Genomic DNA, 19,363 nt, shown 5'->3' on the forward strand with positions numbered 1-19,363 from the left:
AGCTCTTTCACCTTTTCCACGTTATCATCGGTCGTTGTTGTGCTTGGGCGACCGCCATCTTCAACGTCTTGACGGCCATCTTGGAAACGATCATACCACTCGTATATTCTTGTTTTTCTCATAGCCCACTCACCATTGCTTTTGGTAACATTTCACACACTTTGTTTCACTATATTTGCTGACTATTCTTTGGCTTGCAATCGTTCTTTGATCCATTTCTTTTCATAATGGAAAGTCTTCGAGCTCAGATAAGCACGTCTAACCTTACTTAATAGTTGCCACAGAAAAAGTAAGCAATGATTACAGCTGATGATTTAATCATACTTCAGGGGCGTGTATACCAACAAAGTAAAACATAGTAAATTCTCTCTCCAGGCTCGCAACATTTTAAAAATTCCGTTACTTTATGAAAACACCGCTTGGGTTCATCCCCACTTGGGATAATCATCATCGTGATTCAATAATCCCAAGATTGGTTTGACGCAGCTCTATACATAGCTCCAATCCATCTGCAAACCTTATCATACTTACTCTGCACCACTCTTCTTTTCGTCCTTATGAACTTATCCTATGTAACTCAATCAGAGTCTTCCTTAGGCTTCTTTCCACTTTCCACTTACACTTCCACGATTGCCTCATCATCCCTCGTGGTGTGGCCGATAAAACCTATTTCTTTTGGTATTTTTGAAAAGACTTCTCTTTTCTCCATTCTCTTCTTAGCACTTCCTCATTACTTACTCCACGGTTGATCTATTTTATCTCCATCATTTTTATGTATAGCACCACATTTCGACTGCTACCACTCTTGTCTTCTCTGCTGCTGTCAACCAACAAGCCTCGCTTTCATTGAGAAAAATTAGCGAAATTTCGGCACATCTATTTGTAGCACCTGATGAATTATTTCCTAACTTCTTCCCTTGAATTCTCATTTGTAAGTGTACTCTTCTTTCCGCAGAAACCCCTTTTCGCCTGTGCTATTTTAATGTCTCTTTCTTTATAGATTCACTTTTTATCCGGCTTCATCGGTAGCAAAATTTTAACTTCTTAAATCTTTTTTCTCTAGCTTAAGTTTTTGTCTAGCCCTCAATATTTTTCTACAAACTAATTTATTAGCATCCTTTTTGATGATTTCAGCTGATATCTGGCCATTGCCCTTTTCACATTTATCAGTCTTAAAGTCCTTTTCTGTCTCACCTTTGTGCTAATACGTCGTCTACTAATCACAACATAAAATTTTTTTAACCCGTGAATATTGGCACTTAAAGCCTTCTCTTCGATTTCATTGGCGGATTTCTTGATGCAAAAATGAAAAATACGGGATGCAGTGCAAACCCTTATCCAACTCCAATCTTTATTCTTGCTTCTTCACAGTTGGGTCCAGATTTGATCACAGCTTCCTAGTTTTTACGTACACTGGGGACAATTCTATGATCACCGTAGAGCACTTACTTCTTGCGATGAAATCCATTCCACACTCTAGAAGGCCCTCTCCACCTCAAAAAAGAAACTACGAAAGTGCGTTTGTTCCTTTGCTCATTTCCCTTATGTAGTGGAGAAAAATGTCTTCTCTTGTACTCCTCATTTCCTAAATCCGAATTGTCACTCATTTAGCCATTCTTCTGATCTTAAATCTATTCTCCTGTAAATGATTCTCGTTTTTTTCGACGCATGGGTCGTGAGACTCATATTCCTTAAATACCAACACTTCTCTGCTCTATTCTTTTGGGGAATGTGAGTGATGATGATCTTCTCGGAGTCTCTTGGTATGTATGCGTTGATGTTTATGGACTTACATGTAAGTCTGCCTTCGTCTAATCATCCCTAAGTTTGCTTTCATTTAGGTGAGGGTAGAGATCACCTCAGACGTTGGGGAGGTAGTGTTGCATGCTACAATCATGGTTTATTCCTAAATATATGCAATATTTACATGTGAGACTTTAAAATAACCACAGTTATATAAATCAGTCTTTCTGTCCCAGCAATTGATGCGGGTATTGTCTCTAATATTGAAAACTGAAAACCTGAAGAAAGGGTCATTATTTACAAATTTTACCAAACGGGGAAACTAAAAAATACCGAAATTTGTCTTCTTAGGTAACTTGCCGTAATTACCTACTTGAGGTGCCGGGATAATAGCATTACTTAGATTAAGGTAATTTCGCTGACAACTGAAAAACTCTGGCCACAGGCCAAACCACAGGCGTTTTTAGAGTACTTATTCGGGGTAGGTGAGGCTGTTATTGCATTGAAAAAGTTGTGTTGAAAATTTATCTCTAAGCATTATATTTTTTCCATTACAGATTGCTGAGGTGATTCTACGCCCAGTTGGAGAAACAATTTGAACATTTGGCTTAAAATCGGTCCATTTTATGTTCCCTGTGTGAAAATAGAATATTGAAACCGAACATATGCGTTGTTTTGGAAATGTAATCATGACCATTGTGAGAGGAGAAAACCAAACACATTGTATATATCGGTACTATACCATCACAAATAAATGCAAAGTACAGACTGGAAACACTTGATTCAGTAAAATAGCTCATATCAACCTTTGTAATGTAGACAGGATACATTGTATCAACCTTAATGACGGTCAATCTAACAGATAAAAGGAAACTGCTGATGTTGATCTTAAAATTTAATAACGAAATAATTTCAAACGAAAGAAAATGGTTCTGCTTCTGGTTTGGCTTTGCTGATCAGATGATGATACAGAATGATGTTTACTAACTGTCTGCTAATTAAAAACTTGAAATGATACTATTACCCCGGTACCTCAGGCAGGTAATTATCGAAAGAAGACAAATTTCGGCATTTATTAGTCTCTCCGTTTGTTGCGTATTTAATGGCTCTTTCGTCACGTTTTCAGTTTTCAATATTTAAGTCAATATTTCCGATATCCGCATCAACTGCTGGCACAGAAAAACTTATTTAAATGACTGTGGTTATTTTATCATCTTTCAGGTAAAAATTATATATATTTAGGAAGAAACCGTGATTTAAACCATTAAAACCATTGTAATGTAACCATTGTGAAACCATTAAAAGGCTTGTGATGCTAATGCTCCCTCCCCAAGTGTAAAGCTTATTATATGACGATCGCTAAAAACTTGCTATCCTTTCAATATTAATAGCTCAAAAACCAGAGAAAAAAATCCAGGGAATGCCTGCTTTGGATTATTATTCTCATCCTATCAGATCACTCCCTGCTACAGACCCTAAACTCTGTTGTATTTCGTTAATATTCTTATTATTTGATTTTTAAGAAGCCATACAGATACAACCGTTACAAGAACTTAATCAAAAACAACTAAAAATATTTTACCGTAACATATAAACATATAAAGCCTTTAAACATATGAGAAACATTAAACATATGAGAAATTGCACACTCTAACACACTCGGCGTCAAAATGATGCGCCGCTGTACTTTGCAAATTTATATCTGGACTTCACTACATGCCACAACAACGAATGTTACGTCATTTTAAAGATAGTTTTATTTTCAATTCTAATGTATTTTTTGTTTTGTAAAAAAATCAAAAATGTAGACAAGCCAGATCAAGAAATGACTCCGCGCGCCGTAAAAAATAGCCGTTTTGTCAACTTTATGAAATTTGTGACTCAACCTAGGGGAAACTACTACATCTAGTACATTCATCTTCCTCAATAAGTTACAAATAATAAAATGGCTTTTTGCGTATTTTTAGAACGCATATTTTGTTGTAAAATAACGAAAATGTTCAAACATTATCTAGTCCTAGAAAGAAAAAATAAAATTGATAGAAACACTTCTTAATTTGTTTGCAGTTTTTCTATGATCCGAAAAGAAATAATTTATATGTGGTATAGATTATATATGGCCATTAAATGAGTACGCTGGAACGAACGAATGCTGCGTTTCTCGTCTTGCACGCGAAACGTTGCTTCCCGGTAACCGACACTGGCCTTGCGCGGTCCCATTTGGCAACATGGCATTAATAGAGGTTATTAAAATTCACAAATATCAATATCTATTGAATTACGGATCATAGAAAAATAAAAGATAAATTAAGAAGTGTTCCTATCAATTTTATCTTTTCTTTTGTGGTAAACTGTAGGATTGAATTGTGTTTAAACATTTTCGTTGCTTTACAACAAAAAATACGTTCTGAAAATACGCAAAAGCCATTTTATTAATTTAAATCAATGTATGCAACTTTTTGTGGACGATGAATGCTGTAGACTTTGTAGTTTTAGCTAGGTTGAATCACAAAGTTCATGAAGTTGACAAAACGGCTAATTTTACGGTGCGCGGAGTCATTTCTTGCTCTGGCTTATATACTTTTTTGAAATTTTCATAAAATAAAAAATACATCAGAATTTAGAATAATTGACGCAATGAATTAACGTATTGCTCATTATCATGGAATTAAATGAAGTCCAGATATAAATTTGCAGAGCACAGCGGCACACTTTGACGCACCTAGTAAGGAAAGCTCGCTGCAGGGCATCGTGTTGATGTTGATAAAGAATACCGCTAAGTTCAATGGAAGAGAGAAGTGTGAACCATGCATGCCTGAAGCTTGGCTTGTTCTGCAATTGCTACTACTACCAAAGCACAAGGCCAGCTTTTAGAAGTGCCCTTGAGATTTCGATTTCGACTTCGATATCAGTTGAGACGGAAATATTCGATATTAGTTGACGGAGGGGGAAGGGAGGGATGGGTGTAGGGAAGAGGTGCATTGTGGGAGGGGGATGCAAAGAGGGTGGTTGTTATAGCGAACCGAGTGAAGTCTACTGAACTCCGTGCCTCAGATAAAACTAGCTCCAAACAATCCACAACATCCTATTTCAACAGAAACTACTCAGGTAAGTGACTAAAGAAGGATATTGTTGACCGCGGGTATTATAATATAATTAAAAAATATACCCTTTGCAAAAAAGGCAGAGCTGCTGCAGAAGCTGCAACTCTCGCAAAGGCAATTTACCTCCTCTTCCACAACTTCATCATTTATCATTGCAGTCCAACGAAGATCATTGACGACTACATTGTACTTTTTTGGAATGGAGAGGTCAATACATTCGTTGGAATGAAAAAATCAAAGTACTGTTTGGATGGGGAGGTCAAAGACCTTCGTTCGACTGGTAAGTTCAATGACCTTATCGGGAGATATGGGGGAGAAGGGGGGTCAATGCCCTTCGTCGGACTGGATTGGTAAATGACGAAGCTGTTACTTGAGGGATCAATGACATTCGTTCGACTGGAAAGTTCAATGAAATCATCGGGAAAGGAGACCTTCGTTTGACTGGAGAGGGCACTATCCTTTTTTCTGAATTGAAGAAAAATACGAAATTACACTCCAGAATTGAATTTTATTGCTATAAACACGATTTCCGTAAGAAGTTATAAAAAGGTGAAATGACAATGAAGAAATCAATTCTATTTCTAGAAACACGAATTCAGTCCGACGTAAGAAAAATGCGTAATGAAACTCCAGAATTGAATTTTATTGCTAGAAACACGATTTCAATGCGATGTAATAAAATGCGAAATGAATCTCCAGAATTGAAATTCATTTCTAGAAACACGATACGAGTCTGAGGTAAGAAAAATGCGAAATGAAACTTCAGAATAAAATTTTATTGCTGAAAATAACAATTCAGTACTAAGGAAGAAAAATTCGAAAAGACACTCCAAAATTGCATTTTATTGCTATGAACACGATTTCAGTACGTAACAAAAAAAAGCGTAATAACACACATGAAATGAATTTTACTGTCACAAACACGATATCAGTGCGAAGAAAGAAAAATGCGATATGACACTCAAGAAATAAGTTTTATTGCTATTAAAGCAATTTCAGTGCGAATAAAGAAAACTGCGATATGACAACCCAGAAGAGAATTTATTGCTGTGAAATGATTTCAGTACAAAGTAAGAAAAATGCGAAATATCACGCCGTAATTCAATTTTAATGCTATAAACACAATGTCAGAGCGAAGGAAGAAAAATAAGAAATGACGCTAAAAATTGAATTTTATGGCTTTGAACAAGATTTCAATAACAAGTAATCAAAATGCGAAATGACACTCCAGAATTGAATTTTATTGGTAGAAACATGATTTCAGTACGAAGTAAAAAAAGCCATATGACAATCCAGAGTTGAATTTTAATGCTATCAACACAAATTTCGTGCGAAGTTAGGAAAATGCAAAATGACACTCAAAAAATTAATTTTAATGTTACAAAAGCGAATTAATAAAAATGGAAAGAAAAACCTTCAATGGCACTTCAGAATTGAATTTTATTTCTAAAAAGACAATTTCAGCAGGAAATAAGAATTATGCAAAATGAAACTGAAGGAATAAATTTCAATAATGAAATCACTATTTCAGTACGAAGTGTGAAAAATGCGAAATAACACTCCAAAATTGAATTTATTGCTATCGACACGATTGCAGTACTAAGTAATAAAAATCCGAAATAACACTCCAGAATTAAATATTATTGATGTGCAAAAAATTTCAATATAAGAAATATAAATGCCAAATAGCATTCAAAAATTGAATTTTTAATTCTATAAACACGATTCCAGTACGAAATAATAAAAATATAAATGACACAAGAAACAAATTTATTGCCATAAACACAATTTTAGTGCAAATTTACAAAATGCGAATGACCCTCAAGAAATAATTTTTATTGCTATGCACACGAATTTAGTATGAGTTTAGAAAATTTCAAATTCAAACTACAAAGTTGAATTATATTCCTAAAAGCAAGATCTCAGTCCGATGCTTGCGAATGGCGAAATGCGAAATGGCACTATAAAATACAATTTTATGCTACAAAAACGATTGCAGTCGAAATTAAGAAAAATGTGAAATGACACCCCAGAATTGAAATTTATTGCTAAAAACACGATTTCAGTCCAAGGTAAGAAAAATTCGAAATGAGAGACAAGATTTGTATTTAATGCTTTAAAACCGATTTCAGTACGATGCATGAAAATGCAAAACGACGATCCAGAATTGAATTTTACGAGAAACACGATTTTAGTGCGATGTAAGAAATATGCAAAAGACTGATAAAATGAATTTTATTGCAAGAAACATAATTTCAGACCGAAGAAAAAAATGCGAATTGAGTTTCCAGAATTGATTTTTATTGCTTGAAACACAATTTTATTGCTATGTGAGAAAAATGCAAAATGAGACTCCAATTTTGGATTTAATTCCTGGAGACACGATTACATTGCGATATAAAAGAAAATGCAAAATAATACTCCAGAATTGAATTTTATTAAAGGAACTCAATTTAAGGGCAAGATAAAAAGAATATGAAATAACATTCCAGAAATGAATTTTATTGCTAGAAACAAGATTTCAGTAGGAGGTTAAAAAGAAAGAAATGATCATTCAGATTTGAAAATTATTGCTAGAAACACCATTTAAGGTCAAGAAAAAAAAAGCGAAATTACACTCCAGAATTGAATTATGTATCTAGAAAAAAGATAGGCGCGCCTCTTACCTCAGCAGTAACTCTCGGAATTCATTTAGAATATTGAATACTAAATGTCATATCGTATTTTTCTTACCTCAGCTGTAACTCTACAAATTCTTTCAGAATTTTAAATTCAAGATGTCATTTCGTTTTTTTCTTTCCTCAGCAGTAACTCTACGAATTCTTTTAGAATTTTGAAATTTAGGTGTCCTTTCGTATTTTTCTTACCTCAGCAGTGAAACAACAAATTTTTTTAGAATTTTGAATTCTAGATGTCATTTCGTATTTTTCTTATCTCAGCAGTGAAACTACGAATTCTTATGGGAATTTTGAATTCTAGATGTCATTTCGTATTTTTCTTTCCTCAGCAGTAACTCTTCTAATTCTTTTAGAATTTTAAATTCTAGGTGTCATTTCGTTTTTTCCTACCTCAGCAGTAAATCTACGAATTCTTTTTGAATTTTGAATTTTAGTTGTCATTTCGTTATTTTTTACCTTAGCAGTAACTCTCCAAATTCTTTTAGAATTTTTAATTTTAGGTGTCATTTCGTATTTTTCTAACCTCAGCAGTAACTATACGAATTATTTTACCACTTTAAATACTAGATGTCATTTCGTATTTTTCTAACCTAGGCAGTGAAACTACGAATTCTTTTAGAATTTTGAATTCTAGATGTGATTTCGTATTTTTATTACCTCAGCAGTAACTCTACGAATTCTTTTAGAATTTTGAATTTTTGATGTCATTTCGTATTTTTATTACCTCAGAAGTAACTCTACGAATTATTTTAGCACTTTAAATTCTAGGTGTCATTTCGTATAATACTTACCTCAGCAGTAAATCTACAAATTATTATAGAATTTTGAATTTCATATGTCATTTCGTATTTTTCTTACCTCAGCAGTAAATCTACGAATTCTTTTAGAATTTCGATTCTAGGTGTCATTTCGTATTTTTCTTGCCTCAGCAGTAACTTTACGAATTCTTTTAGAATTTTGAATTTTACGTGTCATTTCGTATTTTTCTTACCTCAGCAGTAACTCTATGAATTCTATTAGAATTATAAATCCTAGATGTCATTTCGTGTTTTTTTACCTCAGCAGTGAAACTTCGAATTATTTTAGCATTTGTAATTCTAGATGTCATTTCGTATTTTTCTTATCTCAGCAGTGAAACTACGTGATCTTTTGGGAATTTTGAATTCTAGATGTCATTTCGTAATTTTCTTACCTCAGTAGTAACTCTCCGAATTCTTTTAGAATTTTAAAGTTTAGGTGTCATTCCGTATTTTTCTTATCTCAGCAGTAACTCTGCTAATTCTTTTAGAATTTTAAATTGTAAATGTCATTTCGTTTTTTCTTACCTCAGCAGTAACTCTCCGAATTCTTTAAAAATTTTAAAGTTTAGGTGTCATTCCGTATTTTTCTTACTTCAGCAGTAACTCTTCGAATTCTTTTAGAATTTTAAATTCTAGATGTCATTTCGTTTTTTCCTACCTCAGCAGTAAATCTACGAATTCTTTTTGAATTTTGAATTTTAGTTGTCATTTCGTTATTTTTTACCTTAGCAGTAACTCTCCAAATTCTTTTAGAATTTTAAATTTTAGGTGTCATTTCGTATTTTTCTAACCTCAGCAGTAACGATACGAATTATTTTAGCACTTTAAGTACTAGATGTCATTTCGTATTTTTCCGACCTAGGCAGTGAAACTACGAATTCTTTTAGAATTTCGAATTCTAGATGTGATTTCGTATTTTTCTTACCTCAGCAGTAACTCTACGAATTATTTTAGCACTTTAAATTCTAGATGTCATTTCGTATTTTACTTACATCAGCAGTAAATCTAAAAATTATTATAGAATTCTGAATGCCATATGTCATTTCGTATTTTTCTTTCCTCAGCAGTAAATCTACGAATTCTATTAGAATTTTAATAGTAGGTGTCATTTCATATTTTTCATATCTAAGCAGTATCTCTACGAATTCTTTTAGACTTTTGAATTTTATGTGTCATTTCGTATTTTTCATACCTCAGCAGTAACTCTACGAATTCTTTAAGAATTTTAAATCCTAGATGTAATTTCGTGTTTTTTTTTACCTCAGCAGTGAAACTACGAATTATTTTAGCATTTGTAATTCTAGATGTCATTTCGTTTTTTTCTTACCTCAGCAGTAACTCTACGAATTCTTTTAGAATTTCGAATTTTAGGTGTCACTTTTTTTTCTTACCTCAGCAGTGAAACTACGAATTCTTTTAGAATTTTGAATTCTAGGTGTCATTTCGTATTTTTCATACCTAAGCAGTAACTCTACGATTTATTTTCGAATTTTGAATTCTAGGTGTCATTTCGTATTTTTCTTACCTCAGCAGTAATTCTACGAATTCTTTTAGAATTTGAATTCCAGATATCATTTCGTATTTTTCTTACTTCAGCAGTAACTCTACGAATTATTTTTGCATTTTTAATTCTATATATCATATCGTATTTTTCATACCTCAGCAGTAAATCTACGAATTTTTTTAGAATTTTGAATTCTAGATGTCATGTCGTATTTTTCTTATCACAGCAGTGAAACTACGAGATCTTTTGGGAATTTTGAATTCTAGATGTCATTTCGTATTTTACTTACATCAGCAGTAAATCTACAAATTATTATAGATTTTTGAATACCATATGTCATTTTGTATTTCTCTTTCCTCAGCAGTAAATCTACGAATTCTTTTAGAATTTTGAATTTTAGTTGTCATTTCGTTATTTTTTAGCTTAGCAGTAACTCTCCAAATTCTTTTATAATTTTTAATTTTAGGTGTCATTTCGTATTTTTCTAACCTCAGCAGTAACTATACGAATTATTTTACCACTTTAAATACTAGATGTCATTTCGTATTTTTCTAACCTAGGCAGTGAAACTACGAATTCTTTTAGAATTTTGAATTCTAGATGTGATTTCGTATTTTTATTACCTCAGCAGTAACTCTACGAATTCTTTTAGAATTTTGAATTCTTGATGTCATTTCGTATTTTTCTTACCTCAGAAGTAACTCTACGAATTATTTTAGCACTTTAAATTCTAGGTGTCATTTCGTATAATACTTACCTCAGCAGTAAATCTACAAATTATTATAGAATTTTGAATTTCATATCTCATTTCGTATTTTTCTTACCTCAGCAGTAAATCTACGAATTCTTTTAGAATTTTAATTCTAGGTGTCATTTCGTATTTTTCTTACCTCAGCAGTAACTTTACGAATTCTTTTAGAATTTTGAATTTTACGTGTCATTTCGTATTTTTCTTACCTCAGCAGTAACTCTACGAATTCTATTAGAATTATAAATCCTAGATGTCATTTCGTGTTTTTTTACCTCAGCAGAGAAACTTCGAATTATTTTAGCATTTGTAATTCTAGATGTCATTTCGTATTTTTCTTATCTCAGCAGTGAAACTACGTGATCTTTTGGGAATTTTGAATTCTAGATGTCATTTCGTATTTTTCTTACCTCAGTAGTAACTCTCCGAATTCTTTTAGAATTTTAAAGTTTAGGATTCATTCCGTATTTTTCTTATCTCAGCAGTAACTCTGCTAATTCTTTTAGAATTTTAAATTCTAAATGTCATTTCGTTTTTTCTTACCTCAGCAGTAACTCTCCGAATTCTTTAAAAATTTTAAAGTTTAGGTGTCATTCCGTATTTTTCTTACTTCAGCAGTAACTCTACGAATTCTTTTAGAATTTTAAATTCTAGATGTCATTTCGTTTTTTCCTACCTCAGCAGTAAATCTACGAATTCTTTTTGAATTTTGAATTTTAGTTGTCATTTCGTTATTTTTTACCTTAGCAGTAACTCTCCAAATTCTTTTAGAATTTTCAATTTTAGGTGTCATTTCGTATTTTTCTAACCACAGCAGTAACTATACGAATTATTTTAGCACTTTAAGTACTAGATATCATTTCGTATTTTTCCGACCTAGGCAGTGAAACTACGAATTCTTTTAGAATTTCGAATTCTAGATGTGATTTCGTATTTTTCTTACCTCAGCAGTAACTCTACGAATTATTTTAGCACTTTAAATTCTAGATGTCATTTCGTATTTTACTTACATCAGCAGTAAATCTAAAAATTATTATAGAATTTTGAATGCCATATGTCATTTCGTATTTTTCTTTCCTCAGCAGTAAATCTACGAATTCTATTAGAATTTTATACTAGGTGTCATTTCATATTTTTCTTATCTAAGCAGTATCTCTACGAATTCTTTTAGACTTTTGAATTTTATGTGTCATTTCGTATTTTTCATACCTCAGCAGTAACTCTACGAATTCTTTAAGAATTTTAAATCCTAGATGTAATTTCGTGTTTTTTTTTACCTCAGCAGTGAAACTACGAATTATTTTAGCATTTGTAATTCTAGATGTCATTTCGATTTTTTCTTACCTCAGCAGTAACTCTACGAATTCTTATAGAATTTCGAATTTTAGGTGTCACTTTTTTTTCTTACGTCAGCAGTGAAACTACGAATTCTTTTAGAATTTTGAATTGTAGATGTCATTTCGTATTTTTCATACCTAAGCAGTAACTCTACGATTTATTTTCGAATTTTGAATTCTAGGTGTCATTTCGTATTTTTCTTACCTCAGCAGTAATTCTACGAATTCTTTTAGAATTTGAATTCCAGATATCATTTCGTATTTTTCTTACTTCAACAGTAACTCTACGAATTATTTTTGCATTTTTAATTCTATATATCATATCGTATTTTTCATACCTCAGCAGTAAGACACAAAATTTTTTTAGAATTTTGAATTCTAGATGTCTTGTCGTATTTTTCTTATCACAGCAGTGAAACTACGAGATCTTTTGGGAATTTTGAATTCTAGATGTCATTTCGTATTTTACTTACATCAGCAGTAAATCTACAAATTATTATAGATTTTTGAATACCATATGTCATTTTGTATTTCTCTTTCCTCAGCAGTAAATCTACGAATTCTTTTAGAATTTTGAATTTTAGTTGTCATTTCGTTATTTTTTAGCTTAGCAGTAACTCTCCAAATTCTTTTAGAATTTTTAATTTTAGGTGTCATTTCGTATTTTTCTAACCTCAGCAGTAACTATACAAATTATTTTAGCACTTTAAATACTAGATGTCATTTCGTATTTAACTTACATCAGCAGTAAATCTACAAATTATTATAGAATTTTGAATACCATATTTTGTGTTTTTCTTTCCTCAGCAGTAAATCTACGAATTCTTTTAGAATTTTAATTCTAGGTGTCATTTCATATTTTTCATACCTCAGCAGTAACTCTACGAATTCTTTTATAATTTTGAATTTAAGGTGTCATTTCGTATTTTTCTTACCTCAGTAGTGAAACTACGAATGTTTTGTAGAATTTTTGAATTGTAGATGTCATTTCGTATTTTTCTTCTCTCAGAAGTGAAACTACGAATTCTTTTGGGAATTTGAATTCTAGATGTCATTTCGTATTCCTCTTACCTCAGCAGTAACTCTCCGAATTCTTTTAGAATTTTAATTCTAGGTGTCATTTCGTATTTTTCTTACCTCAGCAGTAACTTTACGAATTCTTTTAGAATTTTGAATTTTACGTGTCATTTCGTATTTTTCTTACCTCAGCAGTAACTCTACGAATTCTATTAGAATTATAAATCCTAGATGTCATTTCGTGTTTTTTTACCTCAGCAGAGAAACTTCGAATTATTTTAGCATTTGTAATTCTAGATGTCATTTCGTATTTTTCTTATCTCAGCAGTGAAACTACGTGATCTTTTGGGAATTTTGAATTCTAGATGTCATTTCGTATTTTTCTTACCTCAGTAGTAACTCTCCGAATTCTTTTAGAATTTTAAAGTTTAGGATTCATTCCGTATTTTTCTTATCTCAGCAGTAACTCTGCTAATTCTTTTAGAATTTTAAATTCTAAATGTCATTTCGTTTTTTCTTACCTCAGCAGTAACTCTCCGAATTCTTTAAAAATTTTAAAGTTTAGGTGTCATTCCGTATTTTTCTTACTTCAGCAGTAACTCTACGAATTCTTTTAGAATTTTAAATTCTAGATGTCATTTCGTTTTTTCCTACCTCAGCAGTAAATCTACGAATTCTTTTTGAATTTTGAATTTTAGTTGTCATTTCGTTATTTTTTACCTTAGCAGTAACTCTCCAAATTCTTTTAGAATTTTCAATTTTAGGTGTCATTTCGTATTTTTCTAACCACAGCAGTAACTATACGAATTATTTTAGCACTTTAAGTACTAGATATCATTTCGTATTTTTCCGACCTAGGCAGTGAAACTACGAATTCTTTTAGAATTTCGAATTCTAGATGTGATTTCGTATTTTTCTTACCTCAGCAGTAACTCTACGAATTATTTTAGCACTTTAAATTCTAGATGTCATTTCGTATTTTACTTACATCAGCAGTAAATCTAAAAATTATTATAGAATTTTGAATGCCATATGTCATTTCGTATTTTTCTTTCCTCAGCAGTAAATCTACGAATTCTATTAGAATTTTATACTAGGTGTCATTTCATATTTTTCTTATCTAAGCAGTATCTCTACGAATTCTTTTAGACTTTTGAATTTTATGTGTCATTTCGTATTTTTCATACCTCAGCAGTAACTCTACGAATTCTTTAAGAATTTTAAATCCTAGATGTAATTTCGTGTTTTTTTTTACCTCAGCAGTGAAACTACGAATTATTTTAGCATTTGTAATTCTAGATGTCATTTCGATTTTTTCTTACCTCAGCAGTAACTCTACGAATTCTTATAGAATTTCGAATTTTAGGTGTCACTTTTTTTTCTTACGTCAGCAGTGAAACTACGAATTCTTTTAGAATTTTGAATTGTAGATGTCATTTCGTATTTTTCATACCTAAGCAGTAACTCTACGATTTATTTTCGAATTTTGAATTCTAGGTGTCATTTCGTATTTTTCTTACCTCAGCAGTAATTCTACGAATTCTTTTAGAATTTGAATTCCAGATATCATTTCGTATTTTTCTTACTTCAACAGTAACTCTACGAATTATTTTTGCATTTTTAATTCTATATATCATATCGTATTTTTCATACCTCAGCAGTAAGACACAAAATTTTTTTAGAATTTTGAATTCTAGATGTCTTGTCGTATTTTTCTTATCACAGCAGTGAAACTACGAGATCTTTTGGGAATTTTGAATTCTAGATGTCATTTCGTATTTTACTTACATCAGCAGTAAATCTACAAATTATTATAGATTTTTGAATACCATATGTCATTTTGTATTTCTCTTTCCTCAGCAGTAAATCTACGAATTCTTTTAGAATTTTGAATTTTAGTTGTCATTTCGTTATTTTTTAGCTTAGCAGTAACTCTCCAAATTCTTTTAGAATTTTTAATTTTAGGTGTCATTTCGTATTTTTCTAACCTCAGCAGTAACTATACAAATTATTTTAGCACTTTAAATACTAGATGTCATTTCGTATTTAACTTACATCAGCAGTAAATCTACAAATTATTATAGAATTTTGAATACCATATTTTGTGTTTTTCTTTCCTCAGCAGTAAATCTACGAATTCTTTTAGAATTTTAATTCTAGGTGTCATTTCATATTTTTCATACCTCAGCAGTAACTCTACGAATTCTTTTATAATTTTGAATTTAAGGTGTCATTTCGTATTTTTCTTACCTCAGTAGTGAAACTACGAATGTTTTGTAGAATTTTTGAATTGTAGATGTCATTTCGTATTTTTCTTCTCTCAGAAGTGAAACTACGAATTCTTTTGGGAATTTGAATTCTAGATGTCATTTCGTATTCCTCTTACCTCAGCAGTAACTCTCCGAATTCTTTTAGAATTTTTAAGTTTAGGTGTCATTTCGTATTTTTCTTATCTCAGCAGTAACTCTTCGAATTCTTTTAGAATTTTAAATTCTAGATGTCATTTCGTCTTTTCTTCCCTCAGCAGTAACTCTACGAATTCTTTTAGAATTTTGAATTTGTTGTGTAATTTCGTATTTTTCTTACCTCAGCAGTAACTATACGAATTCTTTTAGAATTTTGAAATTTTGTTATCATTTTGTTTTTTTTTACCTTAGCAGTAACTCTCCGAATTCTTTTAGAATTTTGAATTTTAGTTTACGTTTCGTATTTTACCTACCACAGCAGCGAAACTACGAATTCTTTTGGGAATTTTGAATTTTAGATGTCATTTCGTATTTTTCCTTCGTCAGCAGTAAATATATGAATTCTTTTAGAATTTTTAATTCTAGATGTCATTTCGTATTTTTCTTACCTCAGCAGTAACTCTACGAAATTTTTCTACATAATTTTGATATTTAGGTGTCATTTACTATTTTTCTTATCCAACTCTACGAATAATTTAGCACTTTAAATTCTAAATGTCATTTCGTATTTTTCTTACCTCAGCAGTAAATCTTCGAATTCTTTTAGAATTTTGAATTCTAGATGTCATTTCGTAATTTTCTTACCTCAGCTATAACTCGACGAATTTTTTTAGCATTTAAATTCTAGATGTCATTTCGTATTTTCTTACCTCAGCAATAACTCTACGAATTATTTTAGCATTTTAAATTCTAGATGTCATTTCGTATATTTCTTACCTCAGCAGTAAATTTTCGAATTATTTTAGAATTTTGAATTCTAGATGTCATTTCGTATTTTTCTTTCCTCAGCAGTAATTCTACGAAATCTTTCATAATTTTGATATTTAGGTGTCATTTACTATTTTTTTTATCCAAGCAGTAACTCTACGAATAATTTTAGCACTTTAAATTCTAAATGTCATTTCGTATTTTTCTTACCTCATTAGTAATTCTACGAATTCATTTTGAATTTTGAACTCTAGATGTCATTTCGTATTTTTCTTGCCTTAGCTATAACTCTACGAATTTTTTTAGCATTTAAATTCTAGATGTCATTTCGTATTTTTTTACCTCAGCAATAACTCTACGAATTATTTTAGCATTTTAAATTCTAGATGTCATTTCGTATATTTCTTACCTCAGCAGTAAATCTTCGAATTCTTTTAGAATTTTGAATTCTAGATGTCATTTCGTATTTTTCTTACCTTTGATATAACACTCCGAATTCTTTTAGAATTTTAAATTCTAGATGTCATTTTGTATAATATTATTACCTCAGAAGTAACTCTACGAATTCTTTTAGAATTTTGAATTCTAGGTGTTATTTCGTATTTTTCTCACCTCAGCAGTAACTTTACGAATTCTTTTAAAATTCTGAATTCTAAATGTCATTTCGTATTTTTCTTACATGAGCAGTAAATCTACAAATTCTTTTAAAATTTTGAATTCTAGATGTCATTTCGTATTTTTCTTACCTCAGCAGAAAATCTACGAATTCTTTTAGAATTTTTAATTCTAGATTTCATTTCGTATTTTTCCAACCTCAGCAGTAACTCTACGATTTCTTTCATAATTTTGATATTTAGGTGTCATATACTATTTTTCTTATCCCAGCAGTAACTCTACGAATAATTTTAGCACTTTAAATTTTTAATTTCATTTCGTATTTTTTTTACCTCAGCAGTAAATCTACGAATTCTTTTAGAATTTTGAAGTCCAGATGTCAATTCGCATTTTTCTTATCTCAGCAATAAATCTACAAATTATTTTATTATTTTAAATTCTAGATATCATTTCGTATTTTTCTTACCTAAGCAATAACTCTACGAATTATTTTAGCACTTACATTCTAGATGTCATTTCGTATTTTTCTTTCCTCAGCAGTAAATCCACGAAATATTTTAGAATTTTGAATTCTAGATGTCATTCCGTATTCTTCTTATCTCAGCAGTAAATCTCCGAATTGTATTAGAATTTTGAATTCTAGGTTTCAATTCGTATTTTTCTTACCTCAGCATTAAATCCACGAATTCTTTTAGAATTTTTAATTCAAGATGTCATTTCGTATTTATTTTACCTCAGCAGTAACTCTACGAATTATTTTAGTTTTTTAAATTCTATATGTCATATTGTATTTTTCTTACCTCAGCAATAACTCTACGAATATTTTTTTATTTTTTAATTCTAGATGTCATTTCGTATTTATCTTACCTCAGCAATAATTCTATCAATGATTTTAGCATTTTGATTTCTAGATGTCACTTTGTATTTTTATTACCTAAGCAGTAATTCTACGAATTCTTTCATAATTTGGATTTTTAGGTGTCATTTACTATTTTTCTTATCCCAGCAGTAACTCTAAGAATTATTTCAGCACTTAAAATTCTAGATGTCATTTCGTGTTTTCCTTTCCTCAGCAGTAAATCTAGGAATTATTTTAGCACTTTAAATTCTAGATGTCAATTCGTATTTTTCTTACCACAGCAGTAAATCTACGAATTTTTTTAGAATTTTGAATTCTAGCTGTCATTCCGTATTCATCTTACCTCAGCAGTAAATCTACGAATTCTTTTAGAATTTAGAATTCTAGATGTCATTTCGTATTTTTCTTACCTTTGCAGTAACACTCCGAATTCTTTTAGAATTTTAAATTCTAGGTGTCATTTCGTATTTTTCCAACCTCAGCAGTAACTCTACGATTTCTTTCATAATTTTGATATTTAGGTGTCATATACTATTTTTCTTATCCCAGCAGTAACTCTACGAATAATTTTAGCACTTTAAATTTTTAATTTCATTTCGTATTTTTTTTACCTCAGCAGTAAATCTACGAATTCTTTTAGAATTTTGAAGTCCAGATGTCAATTCGCATTTTTCTTATCTCAGCAATAAATCTACCAATTATTTTATTATTTTAAATTCTAGATATCATTTCGTATTTTTCTTACCTAAGCAATAACTCTACGAATTATTTTAGCACTTACATTCTAGATGTCATTTCGTATTTTTCTTTCCTCAGCAGTAAATCCACGAATTATTTTAGAATTTTTAATTTTAGATGTCATTCCGTATTCTTCTTATCTCAGCAGTAAATCTCCGAATTGTATTAGAATTTTGAATTCTAGGTTTCAATTCGTATTTTTCTTACCTCAGCATTAAATCCACGAATTCTTTTAGAATTTTTAATTCAAGATGTCATTTCGTATTTATTTTACCTCAGCAGTAACTCTACGAATTATTTTAGTTTTTTAAATTCTATATGTCATATTGTATTTTTCTTACCTCAGCAATAACTCTACGAATATTTTTTTATTTTTTAATTCTAGATGTCATTTCGTATTTATCTTACCTCAGCAATAATTCTATCAATGATTTTAGCATTTTGATTTCTAGATGTCACTTCGTATTTTTATTACCTAAGCAGTAATTCTACGAATTCTTTCATAATTTGGATTTTTAGGTGTCATTTACTATTTTTCTTATCCCAGCAGTAACTCTAAGAATTATTTCAGCACTTAAAATTCTAGATGTCATTTCGTGTTTTTCTTTCCTCAGCAGTAAATCTAGGAATTATTTAAGCACTTTAAATTCTAGATGTCAATTCGTATTTTTCTTACCACAGCAGTAAATCTACGAATTTTTTTAGAATTTTGAATTCTAGCTGTCATTCCGTATTCATCTTACCTCAGCAGTAAATCTACGAATTCTTTTAGAATTTAGAATTCTAGATGTCATTTCGTATTTGTCTTACCTTTGCAGTAACACTCCGAATTCTTTTAGAATTTTAAATTCTAGGTGTCATTTCGTATTTTTTTTACCTCAGCAGTAACTCTACGAATTCTTTTAAAATTTTGAATTCTAGGTGTCATTTCGTATTTTTCTTACCTCAGCAGTAAATCTACGAATTCTTTTAGAATTTTGAATTCTAGATGTCATTCCGTATTTTTCTTACCCCAGCAGTAACTCTCCGAAATCTTTTAGATTTTTG

At 30.7% G+C, this 19,363-nt stretch overlaps 2 protein-coding genes across 5 annotated transcripts in view; both read left to right on the plus strand.

Moving 5' to 3' along the window:
* LOC124161603 (farnesol dehydrogenase-like) overlaps window positions 1-2,518 on the plus strand; it is a 38,633-nt gene extending 36,115 nt beyond the window's left edge. For all 4 annotated transcript variants that reach the window (XM_046537993.1, XM_046537992.1, XM_046537991.1 and 1 more), the window contains exon 7: window positions 2,301-2,518. In XM_046537993.1, the coding sequence (XP_046393949.1) occupies window positions 2,301-2,342 (42 nt within the window). In that variant the 3' untranslated portion in view covers window positions 2,343-2,518. The remainder of the gene's footprint in view (window positions 1-2,300) is intronic.
* The window catches only part of LOC124161598, a 516,681-nt gene that overhangs the window by 166,623 nt on the left and 330,695 nt on the right, over window positions 1-19,363 (plus strand). The gene's annotated exons all lie outside the window — the stretch shown is intronic.

The sequence above is a fragment of the Ischnura elegans genome, chromosome 6, assembly GCF_921293095.1.
Source record: "Ischnura elegans chromosome 6, ioIscEleg1.1, whole genome shotgun sequence".
NCBI classification, from domain to species: Eukaryota; Metazoa; Arthropoda; class Insecta; order Odonata; family Coenagrionidae; genus Ischnura; species Ischnura elegans.